This window comes from Oncorhynchus kisutch, linkage group LG8 (assembly GCF_002021735.2).
Source record: "Oncorhynchus kisutch isolate 150728-3 linkage group LG8, Okis_V2, whole genome shotgun sequence".
NCBI lineage: Eukaryota > Metazoa > Chordata > Actinopteri > Salmoniformes > Salmonidae > Oncorhynchus > Oncorhynchus kisutch.
In genome coordinates this window covers 8,867,791-8,887,486 of record NC_034181.2, presented here as the reverse complement: position 1 = coordinate 8,887,486, position 19,696 = coordinate 8,867,791, and the positions used below count along the sequence as shown (strand labels likewise).

The window sequence follows — 19,696 nt, the reverse complement described above, 5'->3', positions numbered from 1 at the left end:
TCCACGCGGAAGCTTTTAAAATTAACAGATTCATCGAACCAGCGCTGTTGCTAAATAGCATATCTGGTTCCTTAGTTTAGAATTTGTCCTTATTTATGCAAAGAGTTCTGGGATATTAGAACCCTCATGACTTAACCTTGGCTATCTTCAACCTAGCATAGGACCAGGAAGTTATTTTTAATAATAATATATATATTTTTATTGCAACAGTAACAATATTACACATCAATACAAATCAAATTGTATTAGTCACATGCGCCAAATACAACAGGTGTAAACCTTAGAGGGAAATGCTAACTTACGAGCCCTTAACCAACAATGCAGTTTAAAAAAAATACGGATAAGAAAAAAAGTAATTAAAAACAGGGACATTACTGTGAATACAATGAAAGAACTGAAATAATAGAACATCAGGCAAATTCAACAATAAGTGGATACGACTGGCAGTTAATGAAGCCATTTTTGGTGATTCTAATTCAATATATTGCTATGGAAGTGACCAACCCATGCTATGGTCAAAAGCGACAACCTTTTATCCAGTTATCCCAAAAGTTAAAGAAACTCATTTTAAAATATTTCCTTCCATCTAACCTGTTAATGATTTCTTGCACAAAAGATTCAATTTTGACAAAATGCCTGGTGTTTTTTGTTCCTCTGATTCAGAATCTGTAGAGCATTTTTTTCCCCATGTCGCCATTCTAGTAAACTGGATTGAAATCCATAAATTCTTATGTATATTACCTATGTTTACCTTTGACGATGTTAAATGCTTATCCTTGTAATTCCGAACGATCATAACTATTTTATTAACATTATTATTCTCTTGGACAAATATTATATTCACAAATGTAATTTCGTTATTTTTTAAAAATTGAACTGTTACAATTGTATAAATCCCTCAAACTTGTGAAACTTAAAAAGTCGGGGAAATTATTAGAAGTCATGTCTCTGAATGTCTGTTAATGTTGCCTTGTCACATATTAAAGACCAGGAAGTTAACAGATGTCAAGGCAACATAGCCTATCTACTTCTGTATCACATACTCTGTCAGCGAACATTCTGACCCAACGTTTCAATATTATCTGCATCCCGTTTTATCCATTATTGATTAATAAACACATGGGTGACAAACAACAATGATTTTGTGTGTCCAAATGTACCTAAACTCTCCCACCGTCAATTTGTTCTTGATCTACTACCTGTTTTTGCGTATTCGATGTTGGTGGATATTAGGCCAAAAAGGAAGACTAGTCGATAAGGAATGTCATACATTTCAAACAAAGATTGTAGGCACAGACAGGTTAGTTTTCCTTCACAATAGTAACCTGTTCTGCATAGGGGAGTGACAAGGAGGAGAACTCACGACTGTCATCTCCAAGAGAGAGCGACCTGCACGCAGTTTTGATCGGTGACGTGCATAGGCGTGTTCGACAACAGCATAGGAGTTTCAGCATCCGTAATCAAAAGAAACGCAGATTCTCCTCGGAACAGGTGAGTTTGCCGTAAATGTTTTTTGAAACTTTAGGTGATATATTCATCTGTAATTTACCATGTAGGTCTACCAAATTACATTTTTCTTGGATTTTCAATCATGTGGTGTATTTTTGCTGGTCTGTGAATTTTAGATAAATGTTTATTTTATCGCAAAGCTGGAGAGTAGGCTACCATTGCGGGCATGATTGAAGTTGAACTGGATCATGTACATATTTTATTCTGTAGAATTACATTTAAAAACGTCCCTCGACTGTGTTGATCTTTGGGGCGTTTGCTATACACACAGATCATTATTTCCTACAATTTACAAACTGAGGTGTAAAAAAAACACAAAAAGGCACTTTTTCCACCCTCATTCATCAGGTTATTTTTATTGCAATCTAATTCAATTCAAATCATGACATTGTTTTATGACCCCCCCCCCCCCCCCCCCCCCCCAACATTAAAAAATATCAGGGAAATTCATTCTAAGTATAGCCTATAATACACAACTATTGTATAACGGCACCCAACTCCAGCCTGTTATAATACCAAGCAATTCTGTAGGTCAGGATTATCCCTTGATCATGAGTCTGTTATTACATTACACACAAAGTCATTGGACAATTGCATTTTCTGTAAGAGAGTTTGTTAAGAGCTCGGACGCTCAATCTAAACATTAACACTTTACTTTGCAGTAAGGTTTTGGAACCATAAGAACCTTATCTTTCGTAGCAGCAATACATTATTTTCGAAAGACAAAAGGTTAAATTGATACACATCTTGCTAGGGTTAGCGTTTCTGTTTCCACACCGCCATATTTCCATGTTACAGCGCTTGTTTACGGAAAACAGATGGAAGACAGAGTGGACTACCTGTGCTAACTAGCTATCTGCGTCTCTGAGCACCTGTGTGTAAACGGATGCCACAAACGCGTTGTCACTGAAAAACACTGTCGGTTGCAGCTGCGTTACAACCAATTAGAACAATGTACATTAAGTGTCTATTTCTCATTTATTTTGATTTGCTATGAAAGTATAGGGATTTATGTTTATAGAACGGTACCGCAATTGAGAATCGATTCACGTTTAGAACGAGTATTTGGCTCCAAACAGAACACGTAATGTCCTTGGACTATAAGGAGTAACGTTAGGCTCCTTTAGTCTATTGGGCTAGTTTCTGGAAAGAAAGACAACATGTGGAGAGCATGGTATTGCTGCTGTGCTCATAACCTCTATTAGGTTGCAGAAGGGCCTACTTACTATGCGGTAGATGTTTGCGTAGTCAGTGCATTTATCCCAAATGGCACCCCGTTCCCTACATAGTGCGCTACTTTTGGCCAGATTCCTTTAACCGGGATCTATAGTGGTGCACTATAGAGAATAGAGTGCCATTTGGGAGATTTCCTTTGTGTAGTCAGTAGTAGCAGCAGGACACATTTGGAAAGGCCATCTCTCTTCAAGTCATGTTCAAGTGTTTTCACTACATTCCAGGGTTTAGACGATTCTTCTTCTTTAGGAAAAGGTTAAAGATAATATTTGGGGTGTCCTGATCTCGATATAAAAAATATAAAAACCTTTTTTTAAAGTAATGTACTTTAACGGTAAACCACATTTTCTTTGGAAATTAACGGTAACATACTGTACCTCATTTGCAGGTAACTGGCTTCCAATAACCGGAAAAACAACCAGATTATTTTTACAGTGTACTGTTTTTGTTGTATTTGCTAAGGTGATTTCTATTTAATTTTTTTATTAGTGCAGCAGTGACTGGATAAAGTGAAGAGCTGAGACCTAGGTGGACCAGAGGATCCCAGTATGCCCTCTCACAACAAACGCACCTCTCCTTCCTACCATCCCGGCAGCAGACGGTAAGTCCTCCTTCTCTCTCATCCTATGTCCTCATCCCACACAACTCTTCACCCATCTATCGACACTCATCCTATGTCCTCATCCCATCTCACTCTTCTCCCACCTCACTTACCTCATCATCGCCAGCATCCCCATCACTCTACATTAATATACACAACCCACCTGTTGTTCTCCTCCATCAGATCATTCATACCACCCTACTCTTCCACCCCACCATCCCCTACAACCCACCTAAAACCTACCCATCTTTGCAAGTTAATAGGAGTAATACATTTTATATGTCCACCCCTCTAACATCTCCTCTCCTCCTCTTCTTCTCTGTCCTCCTCTCCCTCCCCTCCCTTTTCTTCCAGCCATGAACACAGGCACAAGCATAGCGAGCATGTCTCCAACCCAGCCTACTCTTTCTACCCAGAGGAGGAGCTCCTCCACTTCTACCGCTGGACCTCTCCTCCAGGGGTGATGAAGATCATCTCCATCATCATCATCATCATGTGCGTAGCGGTCTTCGCCTGCGTGGCGTCTACGCTCGCCTGGGACTACGACATGAGCATGATGGGAATGAGCGGCGGCGTCGGCGCCGGGATGGGCATCGGAGGCGGAGGATACGGTGGGAGCTACGGCAGTAGTTACGGCGGTGGCTCGTCCTACGGCGGCGGTATCGGCGGAGGCTCGTCCTACGGCGGAGGTAGCTACGGAAGCGGGACCCAGACTGACCCCCTGGCGGGGAAGGGCTTCATCATTGCCATAGCAGCCATCACCTTCATCGCCGTGCTCATCATCTTCATCCTAGTGGTGTCGCGGCAGAACGCGTCCCGCTCGCCTAAGTTCTACCTGGGGGCCATCATTGTGTCTGCCATCTTGGCGATACTAATGCTCATCGCTACTATAGTCTACCTGGTGGCAGTGAACCCCACAGCCCAGTCCTCAGGGTCCGTCTACTACAACCAGATCATACAGCTGTGTTCCCAGTACCAGAATCAGAACCAAGCCCAGGGCATCTTCATCAACCAGTACCTCTATCATTACTGCGTGGTGGAACCTCAGGAGGTAGGTACTATCTTCATCAACCAGTACCGCTGCCATTACTGCGTGATGAAACGTCAGGAGGGGGTCATTAAGTGCTGCATCTCTGCTAGCCTATGGGACATTTTCCTGCAGTCTCTGTTAGAGATCCAGCAGGTGCTCCTGTCAGATTGTGTCAGAGATGTGCTTAGAGAGAGCTATTAGCTAAAGACTCCCTATCGCCGATAACACGTTTCACCCTGGTGCATTATCCTTCTTCCTGTGTGGAACATGCTAACCCACTGACCCTCCTCTCTGTCCCAGGTCATAGCCATCTTGTTTACATCGTCTCTCTCCCCTTCTCTCTATAGGTCATAGCCATCTTGTTTACATCGTCTCTCTCCCCTTCGCTCTATAGGTCATAGCCATCTTGTTTACACCGTCTCTCTCCCCTTCTCTCTATAGGTCATAGCCATCTTGTTTACATCGTCTCTCTCCCCTTCTCTCTATAGGTCATAGCCATCTTGTTTACATCGTCTCTCTCCCCTTCTCTCTATAGGTCATAGCCATCTTGTTTACATCGTCTCTCTCCCCTTCTCTCTATAGGTCATAGCCATCTTGTTTACATCGTCTCTCTCCCCTTCTCTCTATAGGTCATAGCCATCTTGTTTACATCGTCTCTCTCCCCTTCTCTCTATAGGTCATAGCCATCTTGTTTACATCGTCTCTCTCCCCTTCTCTCTATAGGTCATAGCCATCTTGTTTACATCGTCTCTCTCCCCTTCTCTCTATAGGTCATAGCCATCATCCTGGGAATCTTGGTATTCGTGGGTCTGATCATCCTGCTGGTGTTTGCTGTGAAGACGCGTCAGAAGATCAGACGTTGGGGCCCAGACAGAATCCTCTGGGAGGAGACCAAGGTTATCAGCAACAGCCTGCGCACACACACCATCGGAGAGTGGGTGAGTGTATGTGTGTGTTTCCAGATAGGGGATGTTTACAGAGGTGTGTGTGTGTGTGCTGTTAAAACAAGGACAGGGACTGACTGTAAAGTCAATGTAATCTGTGATGATTTGATGTACATAAAACATTTAACTACTTCCATGGTTACCAGGGAAACTGCATTCTACTAGTGTACATCCACGGCTAATTGTGTGTGTGTGACAACATGACAAACATGCAATGGAATTAACTCTCACAGTGACAGTATAGAGTAATGGAACACTGTCCTAAAGAAAGTATTCACACCCCTTGACTTATTCCACATTTTGTTGTTACAGCCTGAATTTAAAATGGATTCAATTGTGATTTTTGTGCCACTGGCCTACACACAATACCCCATAATGTCAAAGTGGAATTATGGTTTTACAAATTAATTACATTAAAAAGCAAAAATGTCTTGAGTTAATAGGTATTTAACCCGTTTGTTATGATAAGCCTAAATAAGTTCAGGATGTGCTTAACAAGTCCCTTAATAAGTTGCATGGACTCACTCTGTGTGCAATAATCGTGTTTAACATTATTTATGAATGACTACCTCATCTCTGTACCCCAACACATACAATTGTCTGTAAGGTCCCTCAGTCGAGCAGTGAATTTCAAACACAGATTCAACCACAAAGACCAGGGAGGTTTTCCAATGACTCACAAAGAAGGGCACCTATTGGTAGATGGGTAAAACAATTGAAAAAGCAGACATTGACTAACCCTTTGAGCCTGGTGAAGTTATTATTACACTTTGGATGGTGTATCAATACAGCCAGTCAGTACAAATATACAGGCGTCCTTCCTAACTCAGTTGCCAGAGAGGAAGGAAACCACTCAGGGATTTCACAATGAGGCCAATGGTGACTATGAAACAGTTAGAGTTTAATGGCTTTGATGGGAGAACTGAGGATGGATCAACAACATTGTAGCTATTTCACAATACTAACCTAAATGGTGGAGTGAAAAGAAGGAAGCCTGTACAGAATACAAATACTCCAAAACATGCATCCTGTTTTCACGAGGCACTAAAGTATAACTGCAAAAAATGTGGCAAAGAAATGATCACAATGTACTGAATACAAAGCATTATGTTTGGGGAAAATCCAACACATCACTGAGTGCCACTATTCATATTTGGTGGTGGCTGCATCATGTTATGGGTATGCTTGTCATCGGCAAGGACTAGGCAGTTTTTCACGATAAAAATAAACAGAATAGAGCAAAGCACAGGCAAAATCCTAGAGGAAAATCTGGTTGTCTGCTTTCCAACAGACACTGGGAGACAAGTTCACCTTTTAGCAGGACAATAACCAAAAACACAAGGCCAGATTTACACTGGAGTTGGTGACCAAGACAACTTTGAATGTTCCTGAGTGGCCTAGTTACAGTTTTGTACCTGAATCTGCTTGAAAATCTATGGCACGACTTTAAAGTGGCTGTCTAGCAATGATCAATATCCAACTTGAAAGAGCGTCTAGAATTTTTTCTTTAAGAATATTGTGCAAATATTGTACAATCCCGGTGTGAAAATCTTAGACTTTTCCAAAAAGACACAGCTGTAATCGCTGCCAATGGTGATTCTAAAATGTATTGACTCTGGGTTGAATACTTACGTAATCAAGCGATATTATAGTTTTATTTTTCATCAATATTTTACAAATGTTATAATTTTTCTTCCACTTTGACATGAGTATTTTCTGTAGATTGTTAAACCCAAAAAAATGAATATTCAATCCATTTTAATCCCACCTTTTAACACAACAAAATGTGGAAAAAGTCCAGGTGTATGAATACTTTCTGATGGCACTGTATCTGTGCTACAGGGCCAGTGTTGAAAGTGTTTTGGGAGAAGTAGTCGAGTGCTGATCTGGGCTCAGGTCCCCATCCCCCCGTCCGTCTGTGTGTGTTTATCTAAGCAGACGGTCACAGCAGAAGCATATCTTTCACCACAGGTGCTTTAGGACAGATGAAGTGTATAGGTATGTGTTGTGTCAGGTGCAGAGGGAGGGGGGGAGAGTTTCAAGTCCAGTTTCTGGGAGTGGCTTCCCAAGGCACTATTTTCATTTGTAGCTATGTCATGGTAAAGAGTTGGTTGATAAAGAGCGACTGCCCCTAAAAAGCCACTTCCCGTTATGAAAATGGCCTATGTTGCATCGATATGAGTCAGTTATTTTCCACTCCCTATATATATATATATATATATATATATATATATATAGCCATGATATTTTTATTCACTGTCTCTATTTATTCCTTGTCACATTATAGTTTAAAACAATCTCATCTTTAACTCATCATTGTTGGAAAAGGACCCGTAAGTAAGCATTTCACTGTTAGTCTAAACCTGTTGACTACGACGCATGTGACAAATACAATTTCATATGAAACATTTATTCTAGTGTCAAAATTAACTGTAATATAAAGTGTAATATAGGATCATTTTGGTCGTAAAGTAAGTCAGGGATTTGCGTGATGATGGGGAAACGACGGTATGTCACAGAATGAAGGGTACTGCAACAGTTGTCAGTGGGTTGGGGTTTATTTCAATCCTGCCCACAGCTGGCAGCACCCAAGCAATCCTCAATTCGGAACGATCGTAAATGTCCCATGGTCAATTTGGTTTGCCATTCGATATCCGTATGGGGCTAGTTGGGGGACCATCAGTAAATTTACACCATGTACATGGGACCATATTTCTAACAGGTTCATAGCAAAACACTTTCAATGACTTAACGTCAAACCAACTTTAACGAGACGACTAAAAGACGTGGAACAAGAAAATATTATTATCCCGTTTACATTTGTTCTTTATTGACGGTCCCCAAACTATCCCCAGAGAGGAGCAATCCAAAGTCTAAACAACAACAAGCAAACCAGCCAGCTGAATCTAATTGGCTAAATGATTTGGATAACTCTTTCCAACTGCGAACACACATAAGAGACATCCACATCAAGGTACACCCCGAAATTAACTCAAGTTTGAATTCAGTCATGGCAGCTAGCGTTCCTTAATGAATCAAATCTAAAAACGAGGCCTAATCAGGAAGTGCAGTCGCCCTCAAAAATAACATTCTAAAGGAAAGGTGCTTTCATGTTTCAAAATGGACAAAGCATTGTTTTTATTAAAACTGGAAACTTGACAGACATGGTTTGCGCATATTTAATGTTTCGACTGTGATTAGCTATAAGCTGTTGTTCCAGGGTTTCTTCCCGTCTCTGGTTATGATTGTATCTGTTGGTGTTTGGGCTGTGGAGGATGGAGTGAGAAGTGGAGAAACCGGTCGGTCCTGTGTGGGAGCGCTCAGACTGCCACACCATTTTACCTCACAGCGACAACAATTAATGGCACACTGTATCTGTGCTACAGGGCCAGTGTTCAAAGCGTTTTGGGAGAAGTAGTCGAGTGCTGATCTGGGCTCCGGTCCTCATCCCCCCCCGTCCGTCCGTGTGTGTTTATCTAACCAGACTGTCACAGCAGAAGCATATCTTTCACCACAGGTGCTTTAGGACAGATAAAGTGTATAGGTATGTGTTGTGTCAGGTGCAGAAGGAGGGGGGGGGGGGGGGAGTTTCAAGTCCAGTTTCTGGGAGTTGCCTCCCAAGACATGAGTCTCGTTTGTAGCGATGTCATGGTGAAGAATTGGTTCTTAAAATAGCATTCTGATCATGTAGTACAAGGAGCAGTTGTGATTGGCTATGAGGTGTTGTCCTAGTGTTCCTCCCTGTATCTCGTTGTGATCAAATCATCTGTGTTATTTAGGCTGTGAAGGCTGGAGGGGGGGAAGTGGAGGAACTGGTCGGTCCCGGATGAGAGCGCTCAGTCAACCACACTATTTACCTCACAGCGACAACCACACCTCTGAGTAATATGTGAGAGGAGGGGGAAACCTTACGACAACCTCCAAGTAACCATACAAACAAAACCACTTTAGCAACCCTAAAGCTATTGGATTCACAAAAGATTCAGATTCAATGCGTTGTTGGATTCACAAAAGATTCAGATTCAATGTGTTGTTGGATTCACAAAAGATTCAGATTCAATGCGTTGTTCGATTCACAAAAGATTCAGATTCAATGCGTTATTGGATTCACAAAAGATTCAGATTCAATGCGTTGTTCGATTCACAAAAGATTCAGATTCAATGCGTTATTGGATTCACAAAAGATTCAGATTCAATGCGTTATTGCCATATCAACTTAATAGACTTGGTGCAGCTATAAAACTAGGCAAACTGCACATACATGGGTTACAGCCATACCTGGTAGCCTAGGCATAAAGTCAACATGAGACACCGTTCAACACCATGCCATATGTGTTTTAACGAAGACAATCTGGTCCTGTAGTTGTCAGGCCATCCACGTTGAACTAAAGACTGGTTTGGTTGGATCATAAGTTTGATCTCAAAGGTTTCTTCAGTCGACAAAGTTGGTTCATCATTGACTTGCTTTCAAGGCGTGGCCTGAAATTATGAGTAGAAGTTTATTCAGGAATTTCATAAATGTGATGTTTACATTGACGATATGCATAATGTTTTCTGGTAATTGTGTTTATACCTCTGTTCCTGGATGATTGGAATGCTCTTGAGCCTTTTGTTCTTACCCACCTGTGGTGTATTATTTAAACACACGCTGTGTGAAGGTGTGTGAAGGCCACTTTAACTATGCCACTTTGTTTACATACTCATCTCATATGTGTATATACTGTACTCAATACCATCTACTGTATCTTGCCTATGCCGCTCTGTACCATCACTCATTCATATATCTTTATGTACATATTCTTTATCCCCTTACACTTGTGTCTATAAGGTAGTAGTTTTGGAATTGTTAGCTAGATTACTTGTTGGTTATTACTGCGGAACTAGAAGCACAAGCATTTCGCTACACTCGCATTAACATCTGCTAACCATGTGTATGTGACAAATGCAATTTGATTTGATTTGACATTAGTGGCTGTTTGTTGCCCTCTGTCTCAATATGATGTCTGACTCTTGACCTCCTCTCTGTATTGAATTCAATTGAATAAACTTTATTGATCCCTGTCTCTTCCTGTAGGTGAATAACGTGTCTGGTCAGCCGGACACTCTGGTGAATGAATACAACGACAAGGTGGGGGGCTCCAGGAACTTCCTGGACCAGCTGCCAGACCACAGACCTCTGTATCTGCCTGGGTAAGGTCACCTTCACACTGAGATTTTTGCAGTGTCAAAAACTGATCCAGAGAAATGCATTTCAATGAGAACCTGAAGTTGGTAAGGGCCGACCCCATAGGTATGAGCTGGAACAATGCTCTGCTGCACATTTTAATTAATTAAACTTTTTTTTTAAGAATCTGTGGTCAGCTAATCGTAACCTTTAGTGGGGGAATACCCAAACGCTGACCTGTCCACAGGCATCTTCATCATTCTCACTCAGTAGAATAACCATTTTGTTTCCTTTGGCGAAAGTTAAAGGGCTCTGTTTGTTTTGGGTTGTTTCACCCGCATGTTTTCACCCGGCAAAGAGAAAGTATTTCCTCAACACAAAGAAGTGTTACTCAATAAATTATTTTGGCAAGGGAAGACCATTAAGCTATTTGTTATAACATACTTAGATAAATGAAGAAGCACGTCAGATCACCTTTTTCCACCATCGATGGTTGTCTGCCACCCCAATATACTCGGTGTATTTACCATGCCAAATGAACTCATGACATAATCATGAATTAGTTGTTCCATTTGTCACGTTAGAACTGGAAATAAGAAAGTGTATTTCCTGGTTGAATGCTGTGGCTTTTTTATGCACTTACCAGAAGTTGGTAGAATGTTGGGAATGTGTTCTTTGGTTCAATCTTGTTGTCGGATGATTTGAGGTTTTGTGTGACACCGTCATCCTGACATCACTCGATCAGGATGAGCTTGTTTCAGAGAAAAACAAACACTTCTGTTATGAGAAGACAGATTCTAGTGCTATACAGTCCTCTAATACACAGTTTTACTGATTCCATTCAAATGGAGTTTATTAGAATAATTGTGATGATATTTAGGTTATATGCAACAAGGTGTATTATTGAATAATATATATATTTTTTTTTTCAGGAGCTCAGACATAACAAGTTCGTTGGGAGGACTGAAGAGCAAGCTGAGGGACTACGACACTGGTGCAGAATCGGGAGGAGAGGATCTGGATGAGATCGACTTTAACTCGTGAGTGGAGGGACGACTGGTGGAATGAAAGTTGCCTGCTTTCAGATCTGTTTTGTAAAGTATAGCCAAATCCTGAACAGTTTGCCATACTTAACAGATCTGGGATCAGGCTAGAATGACAGTAGAATCAGGGTCTGAACGAGATCCTAATAAACTGCATTCATTGGGGTGGCAGGGTAGCCTAGTGGTTAGAGCGTTGGAATAATAACCGGAAGGTTGCAAGTTCAAATCCCCGAGCTGACAAGGTACAAATCTGTCGTTCTGCCCCTGAACAGGCAGTTAACCCACTGTTCCTAGGCCGCCATTGAAAATAAGAATTTGTTCCTAACTGACTTGCCTAGTTAAATAAAGGTACAATTAAAAAAAAAATGACAGACATGTATTTGTTTGAAATATAAAATTGATGGTTTCATTTTAGAGAGACAGAGTTGAGAGAGTTGTTGCTAAACGCTATACCTCCACCTCCCTCTCAGAGAAACACGTTCACCCTGATTCTACTAGGTTTTACACTCAAATGTAACTTTTTTTTTTTTAAATAAAGAACTACAAATGATACATTTGCGACATCAATATTGTAAGAAATAAAAATAATCAATACAGTAATGAGATCTGTATGTAAAATATTTACATTTGACATTTTATTAATTTAGAAGATGCTCCTAACCAGCACCAGATGCTCCTAACCTGCACCAACTCACAGTTAGTGCAGTGAGACAATCACAGATCAGTCAAATCCACAGGATACCAACTTTCCATTTCAGCTAAACAATGGATATACAGTGGGGCAAAAAAGTATTTAGTCAGCCACCAATTGTGCAAGTTCTCCCACTTAAAAAGATGAGAGAGGCCTGTAATTTTCATCATAGGTACACTTCAACTATGACAGACACACATTGTAGGATTTTTAAACAATTGGTGGCTGACTAAATACTTCTTTGCCCCACTGTATAGCGTTTTTTGCAACAACCAATTTTAATACACATCTATGAATTAAAAATCAGAACAGCAATATTTAACACGCACATAAGCAATCATTTCTGATGAAACAAAGGAAATTGGTGTGTATATAGCGTTTTTTAACTAAACTTCTAATATTGTGGATATATTGAAATAGTATGTACTATTTAGGAAATACTATTAGTTGAAGGCAGCCAATCCAATAGTTTCAGAAAAGTAGTCACTTCCTAAGATCTGTATTAAAATAAAAAAATTTAAGTAGTTGCTTTCTTTGATCTATATTCAAATAGTTTACAAAAATAGTCACTTTCTGAGCTCTGTATTGAAGTAGTTTTGAAAAGTCATAATTTTTGTGGATCTGTATTCAAAAGAGAGTTGTCCCAGGTCTGTAGTTAAAACTAGAGTTGTCCCAGGTCTGTAGTTAAAACTAGAGTTGTCCCAGGTCTGTAGTTAAAACTAGAGTTGTCCCAGGTCTGTAGTTAAAACTAGAGTTGTCCCAGGTCTGTAGTTAAAACTAGAGTTGTCCCAGGTCTGTAGTTAAAACTAGAGTTATCCCAGGTATGGTGTATAGAAGTTTTGGAAGGGTATTTTAGAGGTATTTGTGGGTAGAAAGTTATAGACATTAACTTGAGTTTCCTTTTCACTCTCTTATCTTTGATGGATGGAAACACACTAAGGGAAGGGGTATAATACTGTGTGTGTGTGTATGCATATATATATATAACTCACTCTATCCATCCTGTCTCTCAGCGAGTTCTCTGCCATCATGAATGAGCAGGAGCGTCTGGACTACAAGAGGGAGTTTGACCGGGACCATCTCGAGTACAAAGAGCTGCAGGCTGAGCTGGATGACCTCAACATGGGCCTGGCTGACCTGGACAAGGAACTGGACAGACAACCAGAGGGCAGCCCACAGTTCCTGGTGAGGACTTTAGAGATACTATATAAATGTTATATTTAATGTTCTATGTGTGTGTGTGTGTGTGTGTGTGTGTGTGTGTGTGTGTCAATAGCTATGTTTCCATTAACTTGTCCAGTGATTTATTTATTTTTTGACGACATTTTAGAAAGTTTGCATAGAAACTAGATTTGACAATTCTATGTAACCAGGTTGTGTCGATTTAAAAACACCTGGATATAATGACGTAACTCCTACAGTAACCAGGTTGTGTCGATTTAAAAACACCTGGATATAATGACGTAACTCCTACAGTAACCAGGTTGTGTCGATTTAAAAACACCTGGATATAATGACGTAACTCCTACAGTAACCAGGTTGTGTCGATTTAAAAACACCTGGATATAATGACGTAACTCCTACAGTAACCAGGTTGTGTCGATTTAAAAACACCTGGATATAATGACGTAACTCCTACAGTAACCAGGTTGTGTCGATTTAAAAACACCTGGATATAATGACGTAACTCCTACAGTAACCAGGTTGTGTCGATTTAAAAACACCTGGATATAATGACGTAACTCCTACAGTAACCAGGTTGTGTCGATTTAAAAACACCTGGATATAATGACGTAACTCCTACAGTAACCAGGTTGTGTCGATTTAAAAACACCTGGATATAATGACGTAACTCCTACAGTAACCAGGTTGTGTCGATTTAAAAACACCTGGATATAATGACGTAACTCCTACAGTAACCAGGTTGTGTCGATTTAAAAACACCTGGATATAATGACGTAACTCCTACAGTAACCAGGTTGTGTCGATTTAAAAACACCTGGATATAATGACGTAACTCCTACAGTAACCAGGTTGTGTCGATTTAAAAACACCTGGATATAATGACGTAACTCCTACAGTAACCAGGTTGTGTCGATTTAAAAACACCTGGATATAATGACGTAACTCCTACAGTAACCAGGTTGTGTCGATTTAAAAACACCTGGATATAATGACGTAACTCCTACAGTAACCAGGTTGTGTCGATTTAAAAACACCTGGATATAATGACGTAACTCCTACAGTAACCAGGTTGTGTCGATTTAAAAACACCTGGATATAATGACGTAACTCCTACAGTAACCAGGTTGTGTCGATTTAAAAACACCTGGATATAATGACGTAACTCCTACAGTAACCAGGTTGTGTCGATTTAAAAACACCTGGATATAATGACGTAACTCCTACAGTAACCAGGTTGTGTCGATTTAAAAACACCTGGATATAATGACGTAACTCCTACAGTAACCAGGTTGTGTCGATTTAAAAACACCTGGATATAATGACGTAACTCCTACAGTAACCAGGTTGTGTCGATTTAAAAACACCTGGATATAATGACGTAACTCCTACAGTAACCAGGTTGTGTCGATTTAAAAACACCTGGATATAATGACGTAACTCCTACAGTAACCAGGTTGTGTCGATTTAAAAACACCTGGATATAATGACGTAACTCCTACAGTAACCAGGTTGTGTCGATTTAAAAACACCTGGATATAATGACGTAACTCCTACAGTAACCAGGTTGTGTCGATTTTAAAAACACCTGGATATAATGACGTAACTCCTACAGTAACCAGGTTGTGTCGATTTAAAAACACCTGGATATAATGACGTAACTCCTACAGTAACCAGGTTGTGTCGATTTAAAAACACCTGGATATAATGACGTAACTCCTACAGTAACCAGGTTGTGTCGATTTAAAAACACCTGGATATAATGACGTAACTCCTACAGTAACCAGGTTGTGTCGATTTAAAAACACCTGGATATAATGACGTAACTCCTACAGTAACCAGGTTGTGTCGATTTAAAAACACCTGGATATAATGACGTAACTCCTACAGTAACCAGGTTGTGTCGATTTAAAAACACCTGGATATAATGACGTAACTCCTACAGTAACCAGGTTGTGTCGATTTAAAAACACCTGGATATAATGACGTAACTCCTACAGTAACCAGGTTGTGTCGATTTAAAAACACCTGGATATAATGACGTAACTCCTACAGTAACCAGGTTGTGTCGATTTAAAAACACCTGGATATAATGACGTAACTCCTACAGTAACCAGGTTGTGTCGATTTAAAAACACCTGGATATAATGACGTAACTCCTACAGTAACCAGGTTGTGTCGATTTAAAAACACCTGGATATAATGACGTAACTCCTACAGTAACCAGGTTGTGTCGATTTAAAAACACCTGGATATAATGACGTAACTCCTACAGTAACCAGGTTGTGTCGATTTAAAAACACCTGGATATAATGACGTAACTCCTACAGTAACCAGGTTGTGTCGATTTAAAAACACCTGGATATAATGACGTAACTCCTACAGTAACCAGGTTTCCATCCAACCTTTTCTTTTTATAAGAGTACATGTCAGATAAACAGAAATGTCATGACAGGCCTGATGGAAACACAACAGTTTGTCGGTAAACTTTTCAAATGTCGACAAAACAAAATACACTAGACAAGGTGGGATCTTTCTGTCAGTAAAATGAATTATGTGAGAAATGTCGGTGGAAACACTTACGCCCAAATCTTGATATAACCATAATATTGAAGTTAACTTGGGAGTCATGCGGATGACATGTTGTGTGTCCTCCCACTACAACTCATCGGGAAAGCCTGGAGTTTATTAGGCTACAGATGAAATAAATGAACTCCACAGGGTGGTGAAAGTACAAGGTGATGAGTTTGATGCTCCTTTTCAATAATTATTAAGGGTCTCATTCTGGTGACATGATGATTGATGATTGGCTGCTGATTGACAAATACAAATAATCTCGCTCTTCTGTCCATAATAATCTCATCATGTAGACTATACCCACACAGTATCTCATCATGTAGACCATACCCACACAGTATCTCATCATGTAGACCATACCCACACAGTATCTCATCATGTAGACCATACCCACACAGTATCTCATCATGTAGACCATACCCACACAGTATCTCATCATGTAGACCATACCCACACAGTATCTCATCATGTAGACCATACCCACACAGTATCTCATCATGTAGACCATACCCACACAGTATCTCATCATGTAGGCTATACCCACACAGTATCTCATCATGTAGACCATACCCACACAGTATCTCATCATGTAGGCTATACCCACACAGTATCTCATCATGTAGACCATACCCACACAGTATCTCATCATGTAGGCTATACCCACACAGTATCTCATCATGTAGGCTATACCCACACAGTATCTCATCATGTAGGCTATACCCACACAGTATCTCATCATGTAGGCTATACCCACACAGTATCTCATCATGTAGGCTATACCCACACAGTATCTCATCATGTAGGCTATACCCACACAGTATCTCATCATGTAGGCTATACCCACACAGTATCTGAGCTGTAGGCTATACCCACACAGTATCTCATCATGTAGGCTATACCCACACAGTATCTCATCATGTAGGCTATACCCACACAGTATCTCATCATGTAGGCTATACCCACACAGTATCTCATCATGTAGGCTATACCCACACAGTATCTCATCATGTAGGCTATACCCACACAGTATCTCATCATGTAGGCTATACCCACACAGTATCTCATCATGTAGACCATACCCACACAGTATCTCATCATGTAGGCTATACCCACACAGTATCTGAGCTGTAGGCCATATGTGTCAAACTCATTCCACGGAGGGCCCCGCTCCACCCTTGTAATTGATTGATGAATTAAGGTCACTAATTACCTTGTTGTCTAGGTCTTAATTGAAAGGAAAAAAACTGAAATCCGCGGACACTCGGCCCTTTGTGGAATGGGTTTGACACCTGATGTTGGCCCTTCACTCAACTCAGGACCTCAAAACCAGTTCCACAGTATTTTTTTAATGGTTCCCCTTTACTCAGGGACTGATTTAGACCTGGGACACTAGGTGTGTGCAATTAATTATCAGCTAGAACAGAAAAACAGCAGGTTGAATACCCCTGCTCTGCTGTAGGCTATAAGAAAGTGTGACGCTAATTGTGTTTTTTTTTTCTATCCTTACAACAGGATGCTATGGATAAGTACACCCGGATGAAGAATATGAAGAAGGTATGTTCCACTACACCACTATTACCTTTTTTTGAGTAACTTTTTTTCGTGAGAATTTGATTCAACCAACCCAACCACAGTAGGTTTCAACATGTTTTTTAAAAGTTAACCTCCACTTCTCTCCACAGTCCTCAGACTATCAGCTGAAGAAGAAGAGGTGCAAGCATCTGAAGGCCAAGCTGTCTCACATCAAGAGGAAGGTCAGCGAGTATGACCGCAGACCCTGAACCCTGACCACCAACCCCAGTCCAGAGCAGACTACACCCTTGTCTGTCCAGGAAACTGGCCCCAAAAGAAGGAAGACCATAATGGGAGAGAAGACCCAGAAAAGGCTTTTTTTCAATGTGAAGTAATATGAACTTTTTTTAAGAGGGAGAATTCTCTGGATGTCAAATAATGTTGTTTTATTTTCTTATTAAGCCCCAGGATTGTACCCACAGCCGCGGGAAGTAGGGATGCTGCCACACCCCCTGAAAAATCTTGATGTGGCTCAGTTGCTAGAGCATGGTGCTTGCTATGCTATGGTTCTGGGTTCGATTCCCACAGAGGACCAGTACAAAAATCTGTGCACTCACTACTGTAAGTTCCCTCTGGATAAGAGTGTTTACTAACATGGAAAAGGAATGAATAGACCATTTCAATTTTCACACAGAAATGAGTTGCAAAGTATTTCAAGAAAATGGATAACATATCAATAAAGTTTTTTATATTCCACAAGTATTTTAAAATGACCTGTTTTGTACAGATTATTATCAGACTCAAGTTAAAAATGCTGGTAAACACTCCAATACATTTGGTACATTTTTCCCCACACAAAAGCAGTGCATTGGGCCTGTATTAGCGGACCGACATATAGACACTCCATATACGCTCCCCTTGTCGTCGCAGCAACCCCACCCCCAAACTACTTCCAGCGGCTATGATAATACCTCTAATATGTAGCCTATGCCGAGTCCCCAACAATCGAATGTTCCGGTTTTGGAAAGAGCCTGTGACTCGACTTCAGCTTTTGGACATGAAGGTGACCAGCCATCTTAACTCCTCCACATTTACTGGATTGATTGAACAGTACAGAAGAGAACCTCCCCAGACAGTTATTTTATTTTTTATAAACAATATTTATGGGATCTAGTTTCAGGCGTTTATTTTAAACCTGCTACGTTAGGTTAACAGTTGGGTAATGATGGATGGCGCAAGATGCTAAAGGTTATTAGAGCGCCCTCTAGGGTATAGATACATGACATGGCCAATGAACGTTGTTTTTACATGTTTGTACATTTTTGTTTTAACAAAGGTTCTCAGGGGATGCTCCTGTATCCAAATAAAATATTTTATCTATAAAAAATAAATACCTGGTGTGTCCTTATGGAATTGTACAGTTTTTTTTTATCAGCTTTTACAAATTCATTTTGTCGCGGTCTTTTACTGACATCCGGGCACCGGATGTCTAGTAAGCACCGTCCACTGTATAGTAAGCAAATTAACGATGTTTTCCCTTTTTCGTACCTATATATTTTTGTGAATTTCCAAAAATGTTTTGCCATTCATGTAAATTGTAATTTTCTCAGACATTTCTGTCTGTTTAGTTAAAAAAATGAAATGTGAACATTGTGATGTATTGAAGATATCCATCTTCAACAATAGTCTGAGGTTAAATATTGTCCATACAGAGATGCAGGCAAGTAACCTACTACTATGGTGATTATGTACAATGTAGGATTTATTGTGTAAATGTTATTTAATAAAAAATAAAAACACTTTATTTGCAGCTTCAAAAAATATTTATTTTTATTATTTTATTTAACCAGGTAGGCTAGTTCTCATTTACAACTGCGACCTGGCAAAGATAAAGCAAAGCAGTGCGACACAAACAACACAGAGTTACACATGGAATAAACGAGAGTACAGTCAATAACACAATAGAAGAAAAGAAAGTCTATACACAGTGTTCAAACGGCGTGAGGAGGTAAGGCAATATATAGGCCATAGTAGCGAAGTAATTACAATTTAGCAAATCAACACTGGAGTGATAGATGTGCAAGTAGAAATACTGGTGTGCAAAAGAGCAGAAAAGTAAATAAAAACAATAAGGGGATGAGGTAAGTAGAATGGATGGGCTATTTACAGATGGGCTATGTACAGCTGCATCGATCGGTTAGCTGCTCAGA

At 40.2% G+C, this 19,696-nt stretch overlaps 1 protein-coding gene across 3 annotated transcripts; it reads left to right on the top strand.

The window, feature by feature from the left end:
- The first annotated feature begins 1,314 nt into the window (after positions 1 to 1,314).
- On the top strand, positions 1,315 to 19,290 carry oclnb (occludin b). 3 transcript variants are annotated; one of them, XM_020470555.2, is made up of 9 exons: positions 1,315 to 1,491; positions 3,232 to 3,343; positions 3,698 to 4,394; positions 5,144 to 5,311; positions 10,392 to 10,507; positions 11,414 to 11,521; positions 13,229 to 13,400; positions 17,487 to 17,528; positions 17,657 to 19,290. In XM_020470555.2, the coding sequence occupies exons 2-9, from the start codon at positions 3,291 to 3,293 to the stop codon at positions 17,753 to 17,755; spliced, it is 1,455 nt and encodes a 484-aa protein (XP_020326144.1). In that variant the 5' UTR covers positions 1,315 to 1,491; positions 3,232 to 3,290; the 3' UTR covers positions 17,756 to 19,290. The 3 variants fall into 3 exon arrangements, with proteins under 3 accessions (XP_020326144.1, XP_020326146.1, XP_020326145.1); XM_020470557.2 differs by having other exon boundaries at positions 1,371 to 1,491; positions 3,237 to 3,343; XM_020470556.2 differs by having other exon boundaries at positions 1,490 to 1,552.
- The last annotated feature ends 406 nt before the right edge of the window (positions 19,291 to 19,696 follow it).

Coding starts and splice junctions, on each gene's coding strand:
- oclnb (XM_020470555.2), top strand. CDS start 3,291: ATGCCCTCTCACAACAAACGCACCTCTCCTTCCTACCATCCCGGCAGC. Junction 3,344..3,697: donor TACCATCCCGGCAGCAGACG/GTAAGTCCTCCT, acceptor CTTTTCTTCCAG/CCATGAACACAGGCACAAGC. Junction 4,395..5,143: donor GCGTGGTGGAACCTCAGGAG/GTAGGTACTATC, acceptor TTCTCTCTATAG/GTCATAGCCATCATCCTGGG.